The following is an 18,886-nucleotide window of genomic DNA, read 5'->3' as shown; positions in this document are numbered from 1 at the left end:
TAATAAAATGAATAGTTTACTGTGTAATACATTACATGCACTTTGCCTGACTGCATCTCACAGTCCTATACTTATCCTGACAATGTACGTTATAACAAATATGTCTAACATGTGGAAAGGTAACATCCTTCTGCAATCAATAAAAAAAATAAATAAAAAATATATCATTTCCATTTCCAGATTTATTAGACCCGGTGCAAACAGCCACACGTTGAGTTGTTGGTTCTAATATGCCACATATACTCGCTTTGTGGGTAGTTCAGTAATAATTCAGTAATGTCAGTTACATATAAAAACAAATTTAGGATATTTCGCAAATCTTAGAAAACTGTGACACACCTGCCCCTAATTCTGAGTGAGTGAGTGAGTGAGGTTTTACGCCGCTTTCAGCAGTATTCCAGCAAGCTAACATCGTGGGCTTTACACATTGTGCCCATGTAGGAAACAAACCCGGGCCTTCGGCAAGACGAGCGTCCGTTTTAACTACTAGGCTACACCACCGACCCACGCTCTGTAAGTATTTTAGTAATATTGTAGTGATGTCAGGGATTTTATAAAAAAGTTCAGTATATATCTGAAGTCATAAAAAAATATGTTTAGGGACGTCTGCTGAAATGTTTTTTTAGTTCACTGCGACTCTCGAACAGTCGTACACGTGGTGTTGTTATGACATATCTTAGACAGTCTATTATGGAGACGCAGAAAGTGCAGCTGATAATCATAGACTAAGATATACAGCAAACAAGAGGTGAATAAATCCAATTCTACCATGTGTTGTGTATTGCTTATTTACCACAAAGAATAACGGGCGTAGTAAACTGGCTCCCTGTCGCCACTCCGCCCCTACGCTGTGCGTTCGTCCACCTAGCACATTTAAATGGACCAATACTTCCTTCCGTCTCCCACTATCATTATTATTTTTAATATACTTTATCTCTAAGAAAGAAATACTCTCACTACAGAATTGCAGACGTAGTGTAAATTCTGTGCAAAGACAATATGAACATATGTATAAACCTTGTTGCAGGCGAAAGCACTCACTCACGCAAACACGCACACACGCACGAACGCACGCACTCACTCATTCACGCATGCACGCACGCACACACACGAACGCACGAACGCACACACGCAACAGCTCAACAGTATTTCTCGAAGCACGTTGATCATCCATCACTGATCCAATGTTTAGTTCCCACACAAGAACGTCTGTATGACACCATACATCTGACAAACATACATCCGTCCTTTTTCATCAGTACACATTCCAAGTGGATTAGACATATAGTCCTGGGATGTCATTAGTTCTTTTACAAACTTTCCTCTCTCCGTCAGATAGATGACTCTGCACTTGGAGTGGTCTGCAACCAGGATGTCGCCTGTGCTGGCACAAGTGATACCATAGGGACACACCAGTCCTGTGTATCCTGTAGGGCTGTACTCGAACACCACATTTCCCTCGGGGGTCAAACACATGACACATTGGGATCCGTTGTCAGACACCAGGATGTTTCCTGTCCTCGTGGTACAGAGGAAGTCGGGGCGTTGTAAGATGTCGTGACCCTTTTGGAGTGGACAGATTGACCTCAGGACATTGCCCGCCATATCCAGGATATCAACACAGGGAGATTGGGAACTAGCTGCTAGTGTTGATGGTGTCAGGGACGTTATGCCCCAGTACTCTTTGCTGGTTGTGATGGTTGACAGCAGCACCAGGTCAGGGTTGACCTCTACTGTTACAATCTGATTCGCACCTTGAGCAGTGACAGCCACCTGATTGTGTGTCAACTTCGTAATACCCAAGGGAGATCCACCAAGCAGGAGCTCACTGTGACCTTGTTGATTGTTCCTGGTATAGAAGGAATCCACACTGTGGTTAAAATGATCTGTGACTACAACCGTGTCAATACCATTTGCCACAATCACTACCACATCCCACGGCACTGCATCCCATGTGGCATTATAAGAATTGTGGTAAAGGATGTCGCGTAACACAGGAGTTGTTTGCAGGGGCTCAAACTGTTGAGTGTCTTTTTTCCGAGTAGCCTTCATTTCCCGCAAGTTAATGGTGTCTTGTAACATAGGTGTAGCCTTCAGGTCATGCACGTTAGTGGTGTCTTGTAACACAGGAGTAGCCGTCAGGTCCAGCTCGTTAGTGGTGTCTTGTAACACAGGAGTAGCCGTCAGGTCCAGCGCGTTAGTAGTGTCTTGTAACACAGGTGTAGCCTTCAGGTCCAGCACACCCTCATACAGGACGTCTATCTCACCCAGCTGTAGACCGTGCAGAGACTTACTCAGCTTGTCCGTGTCCTGTCTGACCATAGCTATTCTCTCTGTCTCCTTCAGGTCTGCGTCTCCGACAGCCTCCACATCACCCGCCTCACATCCCTGATACATCTCATACACATCCATGTCACACTCAGATTGTAGAGCCTGGTCTATCAGCTCAGCCTGTTGTTGGTACATCTGTACTGACATCTCACCTAACTTTATGCCTGCTTTCAGTTGTCCAAGGTGTTCGTCTGACATCTCTCTCAGTTGATCAAGAAGATCCTTTTCTCGGAGTTTAATCCGTTCTATCGCTTTAACAGTTGCAGAGTTAATATCTGATTCCATTTGTTTAAATCGACAAGTTTCATCCTCCAGCTTTGACTTCTTTGTCTCAATCTCTTTGCTGATTTCGTCTTTTCTCCGTGACAGATTGCCCGTCGCCCGCGTCAGTACTGCTTTCATTGCCCGTATCTCCACTCCCAAGCTGACAACAGACTCACATTTCCTGTGGTAGATTGTACAACAGGTTTGACAAACTGCTTTCTTGCAATCTTTACACAACAACTTGATGCTTTCATCCGTGTGTTCTTTACACATGACCGTTCGTCTTCGTTTGACCTTGACCTCCCCAGAAAGGTCAGTGACGTCATGATGACGAGTAGCTGGGATGAGACTGTGAACTTTGACACATCTTCCACACAGTGCATCATCACACACATAGCACCAAACAGAGGCAGGAGTTGTCTCCCCTTCCACTTTACAATAGCTGCAGTTGGTTGTATCTGAAAGATGAGGTTATACGTTATTAGTGTTTAACATACAATACACTGGTGTACCAATGCCCGATTGTACAAAGTAACTAAATACAAATAATATTTGAAATCATAGCTGCCAAAAACTAATATTTCTATGGTGCTTGGAATTCCAGAATACTGTTTAGAACCTCACACGCTGATATTTGGAGTCAATAATGGAAGTCAAGAAGCACCAAAAGAAATTGTATGATATCTGAGAAATAATCAAGAATATACTGAGCCATTGTATCATACGTGAGTATTTTACATTTGTCTACCTTTAGAGGCTGGGCCAAACGCATCCAAGAGTCCCTGGATGACAAAGATAGGATTGACGTCATCCGCCCACTCCTCCACTGGTCTCTCAGGGGCAGACACTTTCGTCATCTTGTTGCAGTATGGACAGAGGAGGGACTTGGCTCTGATGGCTTCTGGTCTGGTCTTGGTGTAGTTGACGACACATTTCCGACAGAAGGTGTGGTTACACACAAGTGTGCAGGGATTAGTGAAGACATCAGAGCATATGACACAGGTTAAGTAATGTTCCGTGAGCTTCTGAGAGGTCGCCATCTGAAAGAGGACGAAAAGTCTTGAAGTTCTCATCACCACACCCGTTGTATCAAATGTGGCAATCTCAAAAGAAACTTTGAATACTTCAACTTTCAAAACACCGATCAGTTAAGTATCAGGTCACTCAGAATTACATGTACGCTCGGTAAGTGAAAGAAATAATTCGATGTTGAGAAAACAGGTTTTCTGTTGTGAAAAGGGGATTCATGTTAACCAATTTGAAGTCCAGTAGGTCTGATATCCGCACTTTAAACTTGATTGTTGAGGAGCACACGGGTGGCCCGATCATACTAGGCGTCGCAATGATTAAACCGCGCAGAGTTGCGTCCCTTAGGCGTTGCAGTAACCTAAGATCGTTGGAATCCCAGATTGGTTCTGATTATGTTTCTAGATTTGTCAGCATCATACCCATGCTCGTGCATTTCGCAAATTTGTATATAAATACACATTAATAAATAACCCTTCTAATCATAAACTGCTCTATTTAACTGACTAAAGTGAACACACAAAGCCTACCCCATCAGTATCGATAAGAAAAAAGTAAAAAAAATAATTTGAAACACGCTTTTGTTTTGTTTTGTTAATGCCAGTCATCATAATTCTCGAGCTATATCCCAGAGACCTGTTAATAATAGATATGATGAGCAACGACCCACGACGTCGGGGCACGATGACACACTGTCAACCCAGACACTGAGTCTAACCACCCAATTCACTTTGTCACTGCATCCTGCAGTCACCATATACGATATATATTTGACAGGTAACCTGACGAAATGTGAATATAGAGAGCACTTTTCTGTTGCATACTTCGACTTCATGTCATCTCAATGTTTGAATTAATAGGTGGAATCATATGAATAATGCTTCAACGGTATTAGCGCTAGATGATGGTATGTCTCATATTGACTGACTGAGTATAGTTTTACGCCGCCTTGAGCAATGTTCCAGCAATATCACCAGGACACCAGAAATGGGCTTCACACATTGTTACTATGTTGGGTATCAAACCAGGGTCTGATAGCTGAAATATATTGCTGACCAACCAGGGTCTTTGGCGTAACAAGCGGACGCTTTAACCACAAGGCTACCCCGCCGTCTCTTGCCTCACACTGAAGTGATTAAAAGTATCAAGGTGATAATAATGATTTGTCCACATGAAAAATAAATAGATCAAAACCGGTCGTCTTTGATCTCGAATTTAATCAGCGAAACGTCTGATCTGATAATAGCAGATTCATCCATTCATGACATATCACTTATTATTCAGATATTGTCAAGTCGGTGAGTGTGTATGGTTTTACGCTGCTTTTAGCAATACCCAGCAATATCAAGGCGGGGAACACCAGAAATGGGCTTCACACATTGTACCCATGTCGGGAACCGAACCAGGAATGTCGGCGTGACGAGCGAACTCTTTCACCACTAGGCTACCCGACCGTCCCAGATATTGTAAAGAGTTCGCGTATGGTCGTGGGAGATGGCAACGGATGGCGTGGCAGTCATAAGCCATACTGGACGGTTTTATTAGAGAGTTACCTCTAGCAGAAGAATTTTTAAATAGCGTTTGCAGGAAGAGTATCATGCATGCGTGTTTACATTTTCAGCTATAGACAAATCTTTAATGAGTGTCCGACTACTGCCGATGTCCAGATACTACCGAGCTCTCTACATGGAGATATAGATTGTGCAAAACATTCATTGGCGACAAGACCGAGTGTCCAAGGTCCAAGTGTGGTATGAACTGTGCTTACTCCATGCATACACCACGTCAACGATAACAGCTCGGATTCGTTAAAAGACTTTTCAATCAAACATATCTTGGGAAATTTTAAAAGGATTTTGACTAGTCTGGCTTGCTGAAGAGAGAACTTAGAACGCCAGAACACGATATCATTATCATAACGAAAGTAGGGTATATATATCTAACTTCCGGGTTGGCAACCAAGAACAAATACAGAACACAATCAGGTTAATTACAGTGTAATTACAACAGTGTGTTAAGTTTTCATTAACAAGCATTTCGTGACAACATATATACATTTCCATGAACACTCGGATATCGAGTTTTAATCTGAACAGTGAATAGCGCGCTAGAATGACCCAGTTCATAACGAAAGTGCAAACACGCGAAATGATTGAAACTTTGAAATCACAAAACAGGGAATTCCTGATAGAAGGCAGCACGTGTACCCTACGAGACTGTTAAGAAGGTACTCCCTGACCCAAGAAATTCAGAAATCAATACACGTCCTTCGGGGGTATGACATATTCATCTCCGAGTTTTCCAGCAAACACACACCTACCTTGCAGTTGGCCTCAGACCACAGTTACGCACCCACCCGTTTTTCCCCCGGAAGGAAAATAGGCGAATATAGTGCCCAATGGAAATTGGCTGTTCAGCCCGTACAAATGTTTTAGAATGACTTCTGATAGCCTAAATGAAAGATTAGACATTGTATTATGTTGCATTTTTTATCCACAATCTGTACATGGTATTGACATCAGCTTCGCATGATTTGATCCCAAGTTCAAGGCCGTTGTGTGTGTTTCGGCTGATAACTTCCTGTGACCATTGTTGATAGTGGTAACTGTGAAATCAAGATGGTGGATCTAAGCCGATACTTTGCGGTTTAAGATAGATATTCTTTATTTCCTCCAATTGAATGAAGATAACAATATGCAGATATAATTATGTTGCATGTTTAACGTGAATTGGGGGTATATTTACACATGTTCATAAACATACAAGTTTTTAGCAGGTATTGCCATTTCCTTATACAGCGGCTTACATTAATTATTACTTCTGCCCACACATCTCTTTCAAGTTCCATAATACATTCTATTGAACATCCACTAAGTAAAAACTCAAGAATGACATTTCTCCTAGATTTTAACAAAAATATTTACATCCAGGATATCACATATGGTGTTCAAAAAGTAAATTTTGGTCATTCATATTGATGGTACAAGACATAAACACGTGCTTTACAATATCATTGGCAACAGTTTTACAATAGCATTCTCTAGAGACAATTTCAGCTGATCCATAGAATACAAGTCTTGCAATATTAGTTCAATGGTCATACTTCTCCACGACTAGTTTCCAGAGATAGTGTTATTACTTGATCTTATACTAACATATCTTGACAGACTGAGTCTTGAATTAAGGAGGACTTAAAATCATCTCGATGAGATTTAAAAATATAAATCACGGCCTTGGAGAAGCATTTCTTATTAATAAATTAACAATTATTGACATAGTTAACAATTGTATCATTTAGGTTATACTTCTATTCATGCTGTAACATATTATATTTCGGAGAAATTTTACTCCATACATTGCATGTAAAACTATCTGTACTCATAAATTGACCCAGGCGAACTAGAAACACTACTTTAAAACCACAGTTATACTTTGCAGTACATAGCCTTCCTAATATGTATAGTGCTCTTTTATCTATGTAATACTGCAGTGGAATGATGCCGATAGCATCCAATACAACAATACTGGGAGTGCGCCTGTGTAGTCCCTGAACTTTTTTACAAAATTGACGTTGTACAACTTCAAGCATTTCATAGAGCCCACATGATACGATTTCCCCCTCCCAGATACGTGCTGCAGATATAGCATTCCGACCACCAAAATACAACCCATTATTATGATTAGTGTTGATGAGTTCATGTAACTTTTCACATGCAGATTGTGTACGTTCAAGAGATGATATACACCTGCATATCTAATAGCTTTCCTTTATGCAACATGCATATCGCCAATTGATACATAAGTGGTTTGAACCTTATTGTTTCAGCATCCAAAGTATAGTGAATGAGTGAGTGAGTATGGTTTTACGCCGCTTTGAGCAATATTCCAGCAATATCACGGCGGGGGACACCAGAAATGGGCTTCACACATTGTACCCATGTCGGGAATCGAACCCGGGTCTTCGGCGTGATGAGCGAACGCTTTAACCTCTAGGCTACCCGACCGCCCCATATCCAAAGTATAGAACTGCACTCCTGCTTACATTATATTTTAGCTGCCACCTATCAGCATAGTTTTGAACATCAAGAAGATTTTGCAGGCCTTTATAAGAGATAGTCAACAAAGTAGTGTCGTCAGCATTAATTGTGGTGGGCTGTCATGTCGCAAATCATTGTGGTCTGAGGCCAGTTCGGTCGTCCACGGCGGTGTAGTGGGAAACTGTACCTCTGGTGTAAAATGTTCTCCTAAATTTAGATCTTCTGGTTACCTTTCTACAAAGTGATCTTATTACAATGGCTGTGGTAAGTCCATGCAAACATGCGTGTTATACCGTGATCAAGTACACGACATCTGCCAAGTTGCAGTTATAAAATGCGGTGTATTAAAAGGAGACGTCGAGAGGCCGTGTAAATAAAGCAGAGCAGTACACAGCATTTAATTAATTTAATTTAATTAATTGATACTTTTAATGCATACGTTGTGCTTTTGACATATGCAGAAAGGGGATTTCAAAGAGGTCACGAGTTACTTTCGATCTTCCAGCCTTTTTAGTATGACTCAATGACTTCCTATAAATACTGTTTTTTAGCTAAAAAGAAGATCAGTACATAATGAACATTCTTCAAGTTGATGGATGCAACATAGTTGAATCCACAGTGATTCATTTTGTAAATACACGTGTTTAGTTTTGAAGTATAGTACATGTAGCTATACCTTGACTCACTAAATATATGATGTATAAGTCAATGATGTCAATCACTGGATTGTCTGGTCCAGACTCGATTATTTACAGACCGCCGTCATATAGCTGAGTGCGGCGTTAAACAAACTAACTACTGTAACTACAGTTAGCACCCGCAAATCACACAATTTGCATAAAATGTAAGTGCTTCTTTGTTGCCGGACTCCACATAGCTGTCTTCCTGAAAAAACACGGGATTTATCCGATGGCACACAACTCCCCTCATTTGGTATCGCCATGGAAATCGTCATGGTAGAATGGTGATGAATTGTGTTTTGCACTCTGTGCAGCATTATTTGAATGACTTTCTTAACTTTTGAGACATAATAATGTTCATTTTAAAATCAATTTAAAGAATTATACCATTTTAAATTACCTATATGAGTGTTCAAAAATATTTCTGATACCACGCAGTGAGTGAATGTTGTTCTGCGCTAGTCTGCTATAGTCCAGCTGTATCACGTGATCGATCCATCAATCGAGTCTGGACCAGTGATCGACAGCATGAGTATCAAGGTGCGACGTGAGGCCTTGATCACACTCCACGGGGCCTGGCTACCTGATCTCCTTTTGAGCCGGCTCTTGAGATAAGCATTACAGGAACCTGGGATCGGGATTCAGGATACGCAATTATGATGGTAAGGATGACTTGAGTAAGTGATTCAGGTGACTTTGGAAACCAACGAGCTTGCGTATGGTGCTGACAAACCCAGAAATATTATCAGGGCAGATCTGAGATTCCAACCCACAAATGAAGGATTTTGGCAGGCCTTGATGCAACTGTATGCAGAAGAAAATCGGGCGCCTTAGACAACTCTGACCCCTAGTCCTGAATGAGTGAATTAAAGAGATTTCGTTTAACGCCGCTTTGAACAGTATTTCAGTAATATCAGGGCGTGTCAGTTTAATGTCGGAGTGAAGTTATGCATTTCTTAGACGTTTACCACTTTGATGTTTTTGAAAGAAAGAAATTGGTCGCTGTACATGCTGGATGTCCTGAAATAAATGCCTTGCCTTTGCATGTGTTGTGACGGGGGCCACCGGTGGGGCAGGATACGCTCCCATTTCCGGAACACCTGGTATCATCACTTTCTGAGAGTGACAGGTTTAGTCGGTTTAGTCGGTACAGTGGACTGTGCGGTGTAAAACAACAGACCAACATCATTCAGAAACATCAGCTCCATCAAGTCTTGAGGGCATTTGATTTCTAAGTTTATTACATTAGATTACTAAAAGCAATAGTATTATTTAAGAAATAAACCCGTGTTTTCATATAGAGTCAAGTCTCGTTAATCAGACAATCGGCTTTATTTGACACTAATGATAGGAACCGATTACATCAGTGCTTTTTAGACCCGTTAATGTAGATCGGTGTTACGTGTATTATTTAATATTTGAATCCCAACGCACTGGTGTGTTGTGTCAAACGTTACATTTATCGTAACTTAGTATATAGGGAAATTATAACAGAGAAACAAACATAGGTTAATTCACAAGAATAGAGCTGTACCAATGATAAAGGTGACGCAGCGCATATACTACGAATTAACAGCGTACAGAAGGGCTTCTCTGCAGCGCTAGTCACATTTGGTTCAGCCTTGTTATTGACTGATAGGTATCACGTGGGAAAACTTGCGAACACACAAAGCAGTGACGTCACGGTTAGTAGCGCATTAGTGAAGGAAGACGGGTCGTTTTGACTGTTAAATTAGAACCTACTTCTTTAAAAAGAAACATATCTTTCTAGGAACAAGCAAAATGTACAGTGTCATTGAAAATATGATTATGGAGCGATTATTTTCGAGTCAGCAAATATTTTCACTGCTGGTATTACTATTTTAGTAATACATGACATGGAACGATGAAATGGCTTTACACATTCCGACCATTTGGTGAATCGAACCCAGGTCTTATAATCACCCTATCAGTTTAGTTCGTTGTGACGTCATCGGCTATTAACAAAAACGGAATAAACAATAGTCGAATTAAATTCAAAACGCCAGAGAACCTGTGTCTTCAACCTGCCACCTGAGACGTGTACGAGAGTAGTGCGCGGATATAGAAACATTGTGATATGTCTTTGCTTATAGGAGAAAACATATCAACACGTTAAGTACTGTTACTTATTCATTTATGAAACTGTCTGCCGCCAAAGACAAGTGTGAATTTTGAGTTATTTATGCTCAGTGGAATCTCCTTCGGCAGGTACCTGAGGCTGATTATTCTCAGGCGATCACGTCTTATATTTACAAGTCCACCTATCACATTCAAATGCACCTACGAACACACACAAAACACACAAAACACACACACACACACACACACACACACACACACACACACACACACACACACACACACACACACACCCTATGTTCAGTTGCTACACAAGAAGGTCTGTATAGCAACCTTTTTAAGACAAACATACACCCGCCCTCTCACATTAACATATATTCCGCTTGGCTTCTGGATACTGTCTTGGGATGTCAGTAGATGTTTTACGAACTGTCCTGACTCCGTCAGATGGATGACTCTGTGTAGAGAGAGGTCTGTCACTAGGATGTCACCTGTGCTGGTACTTGTGATACCCTGGGGACACTTCAGTGCTGTGTCTCCTGTCGGGCTGTAGGTGAAAACTACATCTCTCTTGGGGGTCAGACACACGACACACCTGGCTCCACTGTCAGATACCAGGATATTTCTTGTCCTCGTGGTACAGAGGAAGTTGGGACATTGTAAGATGTTGTTTCCATTGTGGCGTGGACTGATTGACCTCAGCACGTTTCCCGTCATATCCAGGATATCAACACAGGGAGGAGACGGGGAACTAGCTGCTAGTGTTGATGGTGTCAGGGACGTTATGCCCCAGTACTGTTTGCTGGTTGTGATGGTTGACAGCAGCTCCAGGTCAGGGTTGACTTCTACTGTTACAATCTGATTGATATTCGGGACAGTGACGGCCACCTGGTTGTGTGTCAACTTCGTAATACCCCAGGTATATCCACCAAGCAGGAGCTTACTGTGACCTTGTTGATTGTTCCTGGTGTAGAAGGACTTCACACTGTGGTTAAATTGATCTGTGACTACAACCGTGTCAATACCATTAACAACCATCTCTGTCACATCAAATGGCCTTACGTCAGATTCGTCGCCTGCTACTCTGACGTTAATGGTGTCCTGTGACACAGGAGTAGCCTTCAGGTTCAGCACACCCTCATACAGGACGTCTATCTCTCCCAGCTGTAGATCGTCCAGAGATTTACTCAGCTTGTCTGTGTCCTGTGTGAATGTGACCCTGGCTATTCTTCCTCTCTTCTTCAGTTCTGCGTCTGCATCATCCGCCGCACATCCCTGATACATCTCATACACATCCATGTCACACTCAGATTGTAGGGTCTGGTCTATCAGCTCAGCCTGTTGTTGGTACATCTGTACTGACATCTCACCTGACTTAATGTCTGCTTTCAGTTGTCCAAGGTGTTTGTCTGACATCTCTTTCAGTTGATCAAGAAGATCCTTTTCTCGGAGTTTAATCCGTTCTATCGCTTTAACCGTTGCAGAGTTAATATCTGATTCCATTTGTTTAAATCGACAAGTTTCCTCCTCCAGCTTTGACTTCTTTGTCTCAATCTCTTTGCTGATTTCGTCTTTTCTCCGTGACAGATTGCCCGTCGCCTGCGTCAGTACTGCTTTCATTGCCCGTATCTCCACTCCCAAGCTGACAACAGACTCACATTTCCTGTGGTAGATTGTACAACAGGTTTGACAAAGTGCTTTCTTGCAATCTTTACACAACAACTTGATGCTTTCATCCGTGTGTTCTTTACACATGACCGTTCGTCTTCGTTTGACCTTGACCTCCCCAGAAAGGTCAGTGAGGTCATGATGACGAGTAGCTGGGATGCGATTGTGAACTCTGACGCATCTTCCACACAGTGCATCATCACACACATAGCACCAAACAGAGGCAGGAGTTGTCTCCCCTTCTTGAATACAATAGCTGCAGTTGGTTGTATCTGAAAGATGAAGTTATACGTTAAGAGTGTTTAACACGCAATACACTGATGTACCAATGACTGATTGTACAAAGTTACTAAATACAAATAATATTTGAAATCATAGCTGCCAAAAACTAATATTTCTATGGTGCTTGGAATTCCAGAATACTGTTTAGAACCTCACACGCTGATATTTGGAGTCAATAATTGAAATCTTAGCTTCCAACAAACAACATATATTTCTTGGATGCTATTTAGTCAATGTGTTTGGTTGTGTTGTCAAATAAAGCGCCTACAGAAACTGTATGACATATGTGAAATAGTATCATACGATCATATGATACGCAAGTATTTTACACGATTTATACCTTTAGATCCCGGACCAAATGAGTCCAAGAGTCCCTGGATGACAAAGCTAGGCTTGACGTCATCCGCCCACCCCTCCACTGGTCTCTCAGGGGCGGACACTTTCGTCATCGTGTTGCAGAATGGACAGAGGAGGGACTTGGCACTGATGGCTTCTGGTCTGGTCTTGGTGTAGTTGACGACACATTTCCGACAGAAGGTGTGGTTACACACAAGTGTGCAGGGATTAGTGAAGACATCAGAGCATATGACACAGGTTAAGTAATGTTCAGTGAGTTTCTGAGAGGTCGCCATCTGAAAGAGAACAAGAAGCATTGAAGTCCTCATCACTACATCCCGTGCATAAAACATGGCTATCTCAAAATAAACTATGGACATTTCAATCCTGACAATACCGACCAGTTCATTGACCGAGTCAATCGGTTAATTATGAAAACAATCGTAAATGAAAAACCTTCGATGTTTTGAACTTTTAGGAAAAAGGTTTCCTATTGGAGAAAATGAGATTCATGATTACCCAATCTAAAGTCGACTAGGTATGATGATATCCACAATTCAAACTTGATTGTTAAAGGGAAAACGGGTGGCTGGTCGTGTTAGGCGCTGCAATTCGCCGTGCTGAGTTGTATCCATTAGGCGTTGCAGTACCTACGATCGTAGGAATCCTAGAATGGCCCTCATTATGTTCCTCGGTATTCCCGCAACACACCCGTGATCGTGGATTTAGTCAAAGTGGTAAACGTCTAAAACATACAGGCTTTTCTCCCATATCAAACTGATATTTCGTGAAACAACTGAAATATAGTTCAAAGCGGCGTTAATCCGAACTCACTCACTTACTGATTGCTAAGATCACAAGATATTACTTATTCTGTTTCTTAGCCTTGTTTGGCTCAAATAAACATTTGTTTCATATATTTGATTAAAGTGAACACACAAAACGTATATAATACCTCCTGCCATGACATTTTTTTATTGTATTAGCTGCATGCTTATTGGTTCCCCGTCAGTATCGATCGAAAAGAGCAAGAAAATAGCAGAAACACGCTTAATGAAATACCACTATCTTGACGACAGCTTCGGTAGTACCCGGACCCGGTCGGCAGTATCCGGACACGGTCAGCTGTACCCGGGCACGGTCGGTAGTACCCGGACACGGTCGACTGTACCCGGACACGGTCGGTAGTGCCCGGGCTCGGTCGGCTGTACCCGAACACGGTCGGTAGTACCCGGACACGGTCGGTAGTACCCGGACATGGTCGGCTGTACCCGGACACGGTCAGCTGTACCCGGATCCGGTCGGCTGTACCCGGACACGGTCGGTAGTACCCGGACACGGTCGGTAGTACCCGGACACGGTCGGCTGTATCCGGACACGGTCAGCTGTACCCGGATCCGGTCGGCTGTACGGCAAAAAAACAGTAGTCGGACACCACAGTCTTTTAATATTTATTTCAGGTACATCGATCGAAAAGATAAGGTACACAATAAATGTGAAAGATTTCTAAAATAGATTGTCTGATATCACTCACAGCAAGCCGTAAATCTATTTTTATATTAAAAACGTAGAACTAACCCCACAGAATATCGCCATCAACTCTGCGCCCTGCAGACGCTCAATACGTTCTTGAACAGTATGCTTCTTGGCAAAAACAATAAAACCCGTCCAGCTTAGGACCACCGCCTCAAGTTGGGTATAAAATGCAGTTATTAGTTTGTTGTCCCAAAACACTGGTAAAAAAACTTGGCCAACTTCTTTGGTACCCGACCGACGAATGCACCAGCAATATTTGGAACTAATTTGGTGGTGGACGCTAGTCCGCGTCTACACCATGTCTGTGTGTATCCGCTAATTCTGGCATTCTGTTCTCGGGTAAAAAAATCTTCAGGGCCATAAATGGAAGTGGTCTCACGTACAAAATATGATACCGATTGAAAGAAGAAAACATACAAGTACTTAAGTTTACAATAACGAGTAGTGTTCCAGCTATATCTCGGACACAACATACATATACTACAATATAATCCTGTTCAGGCAGCTTATATCAATGTAAAATGCAACTTTATGATAGTAATCTTTGCGTTATGGATACTAGTACATGTGTATTTATGTAAATGACACATGACTAACACTATAATGTCGGACTTGTATGACCAATTGACATAGTTTATCCTCTTCGGATATAATTGAGACCCATGAAGATCCGGGGTAGAATAGGTCCAGCAACCAATGCTTGTCGTAAAAGGTGACTAACGGGATCGAGTGGTCAGGCTCGCTGACTTGGTTGATGCATGTCATCGTATCCCTATTGCATGGATCGATGCTCGTGATATCAATCACTGGATTGTCTGGTCCAGAGTCGATTATTTACAGACCGCCGTGATATAGCTGTAATATTGCTGAGTGCGGCTTTAAACAAGAAACAGACAAAAACACATAATTGAGGGAAGGCCTTTGTGATATCCCTTTGGCACTTTTGGTTTTATACTTTTTGCTACAATTGCCGCTTTTTGATCAATATTGTAAAATATATCAAATATATTTAAATAAAAATAATTCCTTTTACAGATATAAAAAAATCCGAAAAAAATGAATACAAATAATTACACTTATTTACATTTAAAAAAAAGAAAGAAAATCTACTTTGATATATGATTAAGTTGTATATAGACAAATAAATAAAATTATTTGTCACCATATGTGCAAATATATAGATTTAATTTCAATTTATTTAATTATTTTTGAGGGGTGGAGTGGAATGCTCAGTTATTAAAAAATATATAACGTTACTGTAGAACTTTTGGTTGTATTTAACCAGTGATAATGTAGGATGGCGTGACAGTAGGACAGCTCATACTGAACCGTTTGTTTTGACAGTTTCCTCCACCAGACGTATTTTCAAATGGAGTTTGCAGGAAGGGGATTATGCATGCGTGTTAACTTTGTGTATTGACAGTTTACCTTTTCAGCTACAAACAAATGTTTGATGAGTGTCCGATCACTGCCGATGTCCAGATACTACCGAACTCTCTACATGGAGATATAGATTGTGTTAAGCATTCATCGGCTAAGGCGACAAGACCGAGTGTCTAAAGTCCAAGTGTAGAATGAACTGTGTTTACTCCATGCATGCACCACGTCAACGATAACAACTCGGATTCGTTAAAAGACTTTTCAATGAAACATATCTTGGGTAATTTTAAAAGGTTTTTGACCAGTCTGGCTTGCTAAAGGGAGAACTGAGAACGCCAGCACACGATATCATTATCATAACGAAAGTAGGGTATATATATCTAACTTCCGGGTTGGCAACCAAGAACAAATTCAGAACACAATCAGGTTAATTACAGTGTAATTACAACAGTGTGTTAAGTTTTCATTAACAAGCATTTTGTGACAATATATATACATTTCCATGAACACTCGGATGTCGTATTTTAATCTGAACAGTGAATAGCGCGCTAGAATGACCCAGTTTAATAACGAAAGTGAGCTCACGAAATGATTGAAACTTCGAAATAACAAAACAGAGAATTCCTGATGGAAAGCAGCACGTGTACCCTACGAGACTTTTTGTCAGGAACTCCCTGACCAAAGAAAAGCAGAAATCAATACACGGCCTTCGGGGTATGAAATATTCATCTCCGAGTTTCTCAGTAAACCTACACCTACCTTGCAGTTCGGTCGTCCACGGCGGTGTAGAGGGAAACTGTACCCTCGGTGTAAAATATCCTCCTAGATTTAGATCATCTGGTTTCTTTTCTACAAAGTGAAGTGAATTGAGGTGAAATGGGGTATAACATCGCGTCCAAGATAATATCACTTATATAGCGACGCCCATGCACGTGTGTGTGTGGCTGCTTTTACAAGACCGGACTAATGTCGATTTTATATTGCTAGCCCAATGAGATACCCTGCCGCAGTTTAACACAAATGCCCCACTCAGACACAGTATACTGACTCCGAGCCGACCGGTCCTTGTTTCTGACCCTTAATGCTGAGCGCTAGGCAGGGTAACAACAAGTACCATCGTTTAACGTCTTTCGGTATGAAACGGCCGGGGATCGAACCCCAGGTCTTCCGCTCACCGGTCGGATGCTCTAACACGAGACCACGTAGGCGGTCTTCTACATAGAGGATATTTAATGTCTTTTCTCAAATACCACTTTTATCTCATCGAGTGAAGTGGGGAGAGTCTAATATTTTCACTCGTGACTGCGTCACTCGTCATACACCCGTCATATAGCTGGAATACTGTCAAGTGCAGCCTTAAACATCAAACAAACAAAACATTCCATCTACCGTATTTTGAGTTACTAAACCAAATCGAACATTCTCCTGCTACTGTTCCTCCAAGGTCTCCCTTTCAAAACTGCGTCACTCGTTAAAATATTACACTCTTCCCACTTCACGAGATGAGATAAAAGTGGTATTTGAGAAAACACATTGAATTTTCTATTTATTATATACATGTTTTATTTTTATTACTGCAATTTATATATTTTTTCGAAAACAGTGTCTGATAAATTACTAAGTTCTCCCTGTCGCCCCTTAACCACCGTCGTATAAAGGGGGTTTGCGAAAAGAATATAGTTCGTGAATAAAACTAGCCCTGTTAATATATGTTATGCGAAATATATTATTTCATATCCAGTATTAAGTTCCGTGCACATTTTTGTTTGTCATAATTAAACATTCCTGTTTAAAATGAAAACAGAAATCATTTTCAAACAGCGATTATTTTATTGGCGTAGGAATACATAAACAGTTAGTACTGTGACCATGTCGAACGATCAGCTGAGCGCTCTCCAGGCTTACAAAATTTGATCAAATTTTCTCACAGATAAGTATGAACGTTGACATAAACACATTTATAGAACCCCGAACATTTTAACTGAAACTGCTGTCATGAATTAAATTAGGAAAGTTCAATTCTCGGAAAATTCAAGCGGGCGCTTCTCGCCTCGGCGGTACGTCTCGCTGTCGCCAGTTGTGCCTAATGTCTGGCGAAGCATGTCCGGCGCAAGAGTGATATTAACATTGCCATTGATGTTATTTCCAGACATCAGACTCGTCAAAAAGTTCCTGTGGTCAGTTGAAGAGAAGCTATGCACCTGTAGTTGAGACAGTCGGCATCTGACGTAAACGTAATGTTTTGATTCAGGAGAAAGTAGTTCCGGCACCTTGTTTATATCAGTCACTAGTGACTGATATAACTTTTTTTTATATCAGTCACTAGTGACTGATAACTTGATCTATCGTCACTGATAAATTTCCAGTATTTCATTCATATGTATATAATAAAAAGTAATTTTATTACTACGGCTGTGGTAAGTCCATGCTTAACATGCGAGTTGTGACTGCCGTGATCAAGTACAATGACATCTGCCAAGATGCAGTTATAGAGTGCTAAGCGTTAACAGTAGACGTCGAGAGGTCGTGTAAAAAAAGCAGAACAGTATACAACGTTTACTACGTTACTTGATACGTTTAATAAAGATGTCGTACTGCTGACGTGGGCACGAAGGAAATCCCAGTGTTACGAATTAGGTCACGTGTTACTTTCGATCTTCACGCCTTTTAGTATGCCTAGATGACTACCTTTAAAAACCAATAACATTTGAAACAGCACATAGCGACGAAATCATTCTTCGAGCTGATTGTTGCAAAATTGATGAATCCTCGATGATTCATTATTTAAATAGGTGTGTTTTTAGCTTAGAAGAACAGTATATGTAGATATACTTTGACCTAGATCTAAGCGACCTACTCAATCTACATTCCACCATGAGTAAATACTTGATTCAGATTGGGTAATTAAAGTAATCGCCTCAGAAATTATAGTGTTATTTTGTCTAAGTTCTTTTATTGTTCATTTTAAAATCATTTCGTAGAGAAATACCATTGTAGATTACTAGTAGTAGATTTTATATGAAACTATGGCAACATGGCCTTCTCCTGCCATTGGAGAACATGTAATGAAGTGATAATAGTCGCCCTTTACGGCAAGAATGGGTTGCTGATGACCTATTCTACTCCCGTTCTTCACGGGTCAGAATGTCTTTCAAGAGTGATTTCAAGAGACACCGTATCTTGTCTTTGATCACGGTTTGATCTGTGGTGGATGCGTGTCACTCAATCGATCACGTACAGAACGAG

At 41.2% G+C, this 18,886-nt stretch overlaps 1 protein-coding gene across 1 annotated transcript; it reads right to left on the bottom strand.

Annotated features, from left to right (window-relative positions):
• Nucleotides 1–1,042: 1,042 nt before the first annotated feature.
• LOC139454541 (uncharacterized) lies at nucleotides 1,043–16,425 on the bottom strand. Its single transcript, XM_071236323.1, has 5 exons — nucleotides 16,400–16,425; nucleotides 12,729–13,020; nucleotides 10,805–12,378; nucleotides 3,344–3,635; nucleotides 1,043–3,053 (listed from the first exon to the last, which is right to left on the bottom strand). Exons 2-5 carry the CDS (start codon nucleotides 13,018–13,020, stop codon nucleotides 1,189–1,191), a joined length of 4,023 nt encoding a protein of 1,340 aa, XP_071092424.1. The 5' UTR covers nucleotides 16,400–16,425; the 3' UTR covers nucleotides 1,043–1,188.
• Nucleotides 16,426–18,886: the final 2,461 nt, after the last annotated feature.

Source organism: Haliotis cracherodii, unplaced genomic scaffold (assembly GCF_022045235.1).
Source record: "Haliotis cracherodii isolate W230 unplaced genomic scaffold, xgHalCrac1.p SCAF_10, whole genome shotgun sequence".
NCBI classification, from domain to species: Eukaryota; Metazoa; Mollusca; class Gastropoda; order Lepetellida; family Haliotidae; genus Haliotis; species Haliotis cracherodii.
Note: the sequence above shows the minus strand (reverse complement) of the source record. Positions and strands in the feature narration are given on the sequence as shown.

What these genes read in the sequence shown, in the direction of transcription:
- LOC139454541 (XM_071236323.1), bottom strand. Translation starts at nt 13,020, where the DNA reads ATGGCGACCTCTCAGAAACTCACTGAACATTACTTAACCTGTGTCATA. An exon ending in CAAGCGGAATATATGTTAAT is followed by an intron (nt 3,636 to 10,804) that starts GTGAGAGGGCGG and finishes GTCCTCTTTCAG; the next exon opens with ATGGCGACCTCTCAGAAGCT. An exon ending in GTTTGGCCCAGCCTCTAAAG is followed by an intron (nt 3,054 to 3,343) that starts GTAGACAAATGT and finishes CTCATCTTTCAG; the next exon opens with ATACAACCAACTGCAGCTAT.